General features: G+C 30.0%; 1 protein-coding gene across 1 annotated transcript in view; it reads left to right on the plus strand.

The window, feature by feature from the left end:
- Positions 1-6,970, plus strand: part of LOC108691458 — a 10,037-nt gene extending 3,067 nt beyond the window's left edge. The window contains exons 6-12 of the mRNA XM_018199209.1: positions 93-225; positions 301-348; positions 4,860-4,973; positions 5,090-5,226; positions 5,370-5,502; positions 5,578-5,630; positions 6,625-6,970. Of these exons, the coding sequence (XP_018054698.1) occupies positions 93-225; positions 301-348; positions 4,860-4,973; positions 5,090-5,226; positions 5,370-5,502; positions 5,578-5,630; positions 6,625-6,970 (964 nt within the window). The remainder of the gene's footprint in view (positions 1-92; positions 226-300; positions 349-4,859; positions 4,974-5,089; positions 5,227-5,369; positions 5,503-5,577; positions 5,631-6,624) is intronic.
- Positions 6,971-7,936: the final 966 nt, after the last annotated feature.

A 7,936-nucleotide genomic window follows, 5' to 3' on the forward strand; every position in this document is an offset into this window, starting at 1 on the left:
AAAATTCCCTGCAATCAATAGATTATATTCTTATTTATCGTTTTGTAAATATAATACTAGTAATGATAGTATAATGATAGTATATTTTATAGATTTCGAGGTTCGTGGTTTATCATACCAATGAAGGAACAAAGATTACTTTTATTCGTAATGAGAAAAAGTATCGAAGCTAATGTCTTAACCGCCGGAAAGATATACGTATTTTCTCTAGAAAATTTTACAGCGGTAAAACAATGAATATAACAAACATCATAAAAATATGCAAATAAAAAGAATATATTAAATTTTATTTTCATTTAGGTCGTGCAAAGTTCGATGTCGTACTTTACGTTACTATCGTCCTTTGACGTGTCATGATACTCAACGATTATGACAGCATGTAGTAAAATATCCCTGAAGCGTTCCATAATAATATTATAATTTGTACAATGAATAAAATAATATTTATATTTGCTATTATTATAAAATAAAATAAAAATAATACAATTTTATTTCTCTATCGATAATTTCTAAAAAACCAGAAAATTTTCTCTATCGATCCTTCCTCGAAGGATCGATAAAATACGATATGTAGAAGTATGCAGAAGTATACAAAAACCAGTAGAAATACTCATTTTATAGCATTATTTTATTTTGAACGATACATGCTTTCCGGAAGGAATTTGTAAAATAAGCCATTTTTATTAATTATTATTTTATTAATTTATTATGGAACTACATTGTCAAAGGAGCATATATATTACTTATATTCATAAAATCCATTAGAACAAAAATCCGGATGGAACATTGCGCGATAAAGTTGTGTTGTAAGAATTGTTTATGTTACTTTCCAAAAAAGATTTTTTTATTCATATCTCATATTGAAGAATAAGCACAAATGAAAAATTAGATAAAAAAGTACGAAATTAGTCTTTGTATTATCGAAGATACTACACTGTAATTATAAGTGTTATCGAAATCAACAGCAATCAACATGACATTGTCTGTAGTATCATCGCTTACCGACACGTAACTGTATCAGAAACTGAAAACATTCTACGTTATCCTAGTAAGTATAATCTCGCAGGTAAATACTGTCCGAAAGGAAACTGTTCAGTATAATTCAATTCATTCCAAACCGTCTACCATATATTCCAGTGTGTACTCAATACACACTCATTCCAATCATATTTCTGAAAGGATCAACTGTTCACTTGCATCTGCTATTAATACCTGTTATATTTACATGAAACATATTGTGTGCTTTCCAGCGACACAGTGCGACACAGTGATCATCTCTTTGTTTAACATTGGCAAACAAGAAGGATGTAATGATCCATTGTGTCACACCGTGTCATTTGTCGCTTGTTGGAAGGCATACATACTTAGCGAAAGTGCCTGTCAGTTAAGAAAATCCATCATTAAAATGTCCCCCGACAATGGGAAGAGAATGTGCGTGCCGCGGAGAGGAGGATCTGAAATATTAATTTACTTACAACCGACTCTTATTGCGGAAAAAAATACTTTCCAGGAGAAGTTTCGAAATTCAGACGACATTACAGAGCCGAGGAGACTGTTTTATGAAATATGAAAACCAGGAGAAGTTACTATTACGATATCAATAAAAAGTACCTTATGTTAGTCGGTCAGTGGCCTTATCAGAAGCCGAAAGAGAAGCTAATTTACTTTATACTTATAATGATACTTGCAATCTCTTCAATCATTCCACAGGTAACATTAATTATTGTCAAGAATTTTTTTTAAGAGAGGAAAGAAACAATAGAAATTTGTTAAAATTCTGCGCTGATTAAGATTCCAAATCGCTTATCACGAATTTTTGATTGATGACGTCAGAAGCAAATATATAATAAAAATTCTTATAAAATAGATTAAAATAGAAATATAATATTTTCAAATAAACAATATTTTCATTTGATAAAATACACTTGTAAAATACATCGAAAATTCTTATCTTAGAATAGAATCAAATCATGTTTATTTCAATTCGACAACTGTTATACAGCTTTCATTTTCTGGCATAATTTAATTTTGAATATTATTTATTGATTACTGGAATATTAAGAGAGTTTGTGATATATTTTGCAAACTTATTTTACTGCAAATATTATTTTATTACAAAATATTTACATTTTAATAAAATTTGCAAGAATTTTTTTTATGTATTTTTCTCGCTTCTGAAGTCACAATTAACAAGATGATTACAATGAGTACATAATTGAAGTATTATAATGATTTTAAAAATAATAAAACAATCTAGATGTGACACAAGAGTATATGAGATAGATGTGATCTAGATGTGATACAAGGATATATGAGCAGTAGCCAGATTACAGTCGCTAAAATATAATATTTCAAATAACATATAATAAAATAAAACATACATTTTATTTTATGTTATTTGAAATATTATATTTTAGCAACTGTAATCTGGCTACTGCTCATATATCCTTGTATCACATCTAGATTGTTTTGTTACTTGTGATCTTTATATATTTAGTTTTTCTAAAATAACAATTTTATTCTTCTTTCTTCACGTGAGTGCGTTTGCAGGGGGCAAAATTTGGCGTGTGCAAAACCGCGCAGTGTATCTACGAAACTTTACCTCCATATATGTTAGCAATGATGATTTTATTGAAAATTTTCACGTATCATTTTAACAACGAAAAAGTACGTTTTATTAAATTCTATTCGTAAAGTCACGAAAAAATAACTGCGTTGCAAAATCTTATGCCCGTATTCATAGTCAGGCCTTATATTTAAGAGGCTTTAAATTAAGACTTCCTTAAATTTATCTTTAGATACTCTATGAGAATTATTTCATTGGTTGTTGAGCATTAGTACAAGCCTTAAATACAAAGCCTGACTGTGAATATAGGCATTAGATTTTGTTGATGATGTTGTTATAATTATTGAGAATATTACATTCGAAATATCAAATATATATCGCTGACGTTTTTAGATTAAAGATCTCACAGATCGCTTATTCGTAGACTGGAATATCCTCGAAACTAAAGAAGAACACGACATTATGAGAAAATATGCCGAAAAAGGTAGATGGTATGCGCTGACATATGGATGTAAGTAATAGCTTGGTTTTATTTGAAAATCAAATTTACATATTCTTGTGTAATTAAAAAATTAAAATAAAATATTTTTTTATGTTCGGATATGTTGTTTAAATTAAATAAAAATAGAAATAGAAATATTTTTTAAACTAATTACAAAAAACACATCAGTAAAATTTAACTGACATTATTTGAATATATAAGAAAAGTCGCACAAGGAAAAAACTTTTTTTTCTAGAGAAAATCTCCAGTTACGAACTATGAAAAATATATTTAAAAGAATAATTTTATTTGGTTAAAATATAATTAAGATATTCTGTCACACAAATTTTTCTGTCACATATTTGACAAAAAGAAATATTTAAACGTTACATATAGACTAAATAAGAATTTTAAGAGAGAAAAATTCTGAAGCAGAAATTTAGACACACTTATAAAAATAAAATACTTTATAGTGGAATAAAATCTTTTAATTAAAAAAATTTAATTTTAATAAACGTTCGTTTTTATAAATTTTGTCCTTGTTGCAGCATTTATTTATGCGTCTAACATTATATTTGCAACAACTTCTCTCGTGCCACGCGTCTTGGATATAGTATTTCCATTGAATATTTCCCGCCCTATAATGTTACCATATCCAGCGTACTATTTCGTTGACGAAAATCAATATTTCTACTATATTTTTCTCCATATGTTACTTACCAGCAGCGTGTGTATGACCGGATTAATCGCGCACGATAGCACGTTCTTTGTTTACGTTGAACACATCTGCGGCCTTTTCGCTGTTATTGGGTAATAATTATTTTTTCTGAAAATGAGATCACATTTGTCTTATAATTAGAAAACATAAAATTCTCTATATCTAAAAGTAAATATAATACAATAATAGTTTCTAGCTCTCTTGTGTATTCGCTTGGAAGAGACAGAAAATAATTTGCAAAAACTCTCATAACAATATTTTGTGTAAAAACTTACAGCTTTAGATTTGAGCACGTGTCACATAAACGTAGTGCTATGGAAAAAAATATGATTAATTATCCAGATGCTATGTATCAAAAAAATATCATGATATCAATTTCCGCTCATCGAAAGGCTTTGCAGTGAGTGTGTAACAATTATAGCATATATTTCTCTCATTGGTTGGATTCAGCGAAGAAAGCAGCTTTGCAACTATTGCAAGTTGCAAAATTCGTTTATATGATTGATCTTGTCTTCTTTATTGAACTACATGTATAAAACAATTATATTAAAGAATATTACAAAATTTAACGAGCAGACTTTCAAAATGCGTTTAGTCGAAAATTTATAATTTTCAAAAAATTTTCAAAAAACAAGAAAGAAAGTTACATGGAAAGCACGCATCTCGCAAAAAAAAACAATTTGCCAGTCAGTAAGATGTAATAAATATGTTAAACAAAATTGCTAAACATTTTTTAATAATGTTAAACAAATGCACACGTTTTATTTGTCTCTAATTAAAGGATAATTAGAGATAATAAAACACATTAAATGCCTAGATTTTTTCAGTATATATATATATATATATATATATATATTAATAATATAATAACTTGACGCTGAAAAATACTATTATAACATGTATCTTTCATTATTGAACACTACGCCATTTCTAATTCCAAAAATGATATTTTCAACATAATTTTGAAAGTTTGCTCTTCAAAGCTATTTTCTCTGCTGAACGCAACTATTAATATTGATGCTAATTAACAAATCATCTTTGTTAGATCATGACAAGTTGCAATTCTTTTGTTTGATTTTTATTTAGATATTTAGTCATTATTATATTTTTGTCATAGATTCGTTCAATTTCTTGAAAGTACCTTTACGATATCGTTCGCTGTGCAACTTTTGTTAGTTACAATTGGCTTGAGTATTACTTTAGTACAAGTGAGTGATTTACTAATAGATAGCGAAATACGAAAATATAATGTTAACAAAGTTAAAATGTTAATGTTGTTTTATAATGTTAATCAAAACAAGATTTTATCTTTTTCGTGTTAAAGTTCTCGATACAGCTGCACGATTTAGCGGAAGCGATGAGGTACTTCCTTTTCATTTTTGGTCAATTATTTCACTTATTCTGCTTCAGCTTTCAAGGACAAAAAGTGATAGATTATAGTTTCGAAATTCGCGACAAGATGTAAGAGACAGTATTAAATTGAAAATAAATTGATTGATATGAAGAATACATTTTCTATAAAAACTATTATAAGCAACTTTAATCATTTGCAATCGATAAACTTTTACTATAATTATTTTGTATGTATAATGGTAATTTTATAGATATCATAGTTCGTGGTATACTATACCCGTGAAGGAACAAAGATTGCTCATGTTCGTGATGAGAAAAAGTATCGAAGCTTGTGTCTTGTCCGCCGGCAAGATATACGTATTTTCTCTAGAAAATTTCATGACGGTAAAACAATTAACATGACAAACGCTATAAAAATATAAAAATGCAAAGGAAGACACATGAAACCTTTTCATTTAGGTAGTGCAAAGCTCGATGTCGTACTTTACGTTACTGTCGTCCTTTGATGTGTCGTAAACGATATCCGGTAATTGTGGCAGCATGTAGTAAAACATCCATGAAATGTTCCACAGGAGTATACTATTACAAATAATAGACCGAATAAAATAATGCTTTTATACTTGCTATTATGTAACGAAACAAAAGTAATAAAATTTTATTTTGCTATCGATATTGCTATGCGACTGAAAGATTTTTCCTCCCTTCTTCTTTTCCAGAGGCTTCGAACATTCATGACACTTATTTAAAAGTCTATCTCTGTCGATAGAGAATACTCATTTTATCGTATTATTTCGTTCTCATCGATAAGTACACTCCGGAGGGAACATGCAAAACGAGCCTCTATTATTGAGAGACTACATTATTAATGTCAAAGAATCAAACTACCTGTTCCTATAAATTCTATGTCTAGTCGTTGATTGACATGACATGCAATAAAGTTATTTCATGAGAATCGTCTGTATGTACAGCAGTTTTTTTTTAGTGCAAGGGGATATCATTTTAATTGGTGTCTAACATTAGAGGGTGAGCGATCAACCGTATGAGATTAATTGCCTTTGCTGTGGTGAAAACGCGGTATCTTAAGAATTATGGAGACTTGGAGGCATTACTATAATATCGTCTACAAAATATCATCGTTCACCGGTATGTGGCCGTATCTGAAACCGAGAGCAAGGATATTTCGCGTTGCTGTAATGACTATAATCATGGTGATTGTACTCGTTCCGTAGGTAAATTGATGTAATGCTCGAAAGAGAAGAATCTATTGCAAGAATGATAAACGACAATGATTTCAGTTTGCTTATCAATTTATGTGCAAGACAAATGTGCAATGTATTTGCGAGGCGATGACATCGTATTTACTGACATGTACTACATGGGCTGAAAAGTCTCGGGATTTTTCAATACGTGGGGCCACTAGAAAATGAACATGATTCATTTCGGGAGGTTCGTCTGTCACTAGTTTATGTATGAAGTTTCATGACATTTCGTTCATTCGTTTACAAGCTACAGTCGTTTAAGTGGCGCTACTTTCGCCTTTATTCTGTTCCATCACGATAACGCACCATCACACACGTCCTTGAAAGCGATGGCCAAATTGGATCAATTACGATTCGAATTGGTTGCTCACCTACCGTATTCTTCAGACTTGGCCCCCAGCGACTATTATGTGTTCCCAAATCTCAAGCGGTGGCTCCAGGGAAAGAGATTCACATCGAATGAGGAAGTCATCGCGGAAACCGAGGCGTATTTCGAAGGCTTGGACGTTTCGTACTACAGAAAGGGCATCGAAATGTTGGAAAATCGTTATATCAAGTGTATCGCCCTCGAAGGCAACTATGTTGAGAAATAAATATAACTTTGCCCAAAAAACGCTTGTTTTCATTTAAAATCCCGGGACTTTTCAGCCCATATAGTACTTCTTTGTTAAAAGTATACACGTGTCAATTAAATATTCGCACGGTATATTCTAATTAAGCAATTATAACTATTTCGATATGTTCGATTTTAAAAGTAGCAGTTTAAGAAAAAAAAAATTTCAATTTTTTTCAATTTTTGTATACATTTATTAGACTTTTATAAATGCTATTTTATTTAAAATTGATAATATCCACTTTTTGTCAGATCAAAAGTACTTACTCAAGTACTTATTCATCGACTGGAAGGGATTGAAAATTTCCGAAGAATATGAGATTATGAAATTATACGCAAAGAACAGTAAACGATTTTGTGTAATGTATACGGATGAAAAGCAATGAAAAGAATGCTCTATACTGTTTTATTTTCAAAAGTTATGCATTTTTTTTTCACAAATTGTTCTTTGCACTAGTGATCTCTTTTTCACGTATCTCTAAATACATGTGTATCCAATACATGTTCAAAATCATGATTTATACTTTGTACATTGCAGTATATTGTATGTTAGCGATAACTACATTTATGTCACTATCTCTTGTGCCATTCGCACTTGACGCGGTATGGCCCCTTAATGAATCCCGTCCCATAATGCCTCCATATCCAGGATACTATTTCGTGGAACTTCGGGAATATTTCTATAAAATCTTCTGGCACTCCATCATTATTTGGGAAATCACTATAGTCGGAATAGTTGCTCACGATTGTATGTTTGTGACTTTTGTCGAGTATGTTTGTAGCATGTTGGCTTTAGTCGGGTAAGGAAACTTGTGAGCTTGATAAAAAGAATATAATTTTTTATCAAGCTTTCTACGTAAAATAATAAAATTACTTAAAATAATTTGATATATAAATATATATCAAATTACTTATTTTATATTTTATATAAAATAATAAAATTAAA

This window comes from Atta colombica, unplaced genomic scaffold (genome assembly GCF_001594045.1).
Source record: "Atta colombica isolate Treedump-2 unplaced genomic scaffold, Acol1.0 scaffold47, whole genome shotgun sequence".
NCBI classification, from domain to species: Eukaryota; Metazoa; Arthropoda; class Insecta; order Hymenoptera; family Formicidae; genus Atta; species Atta colombica.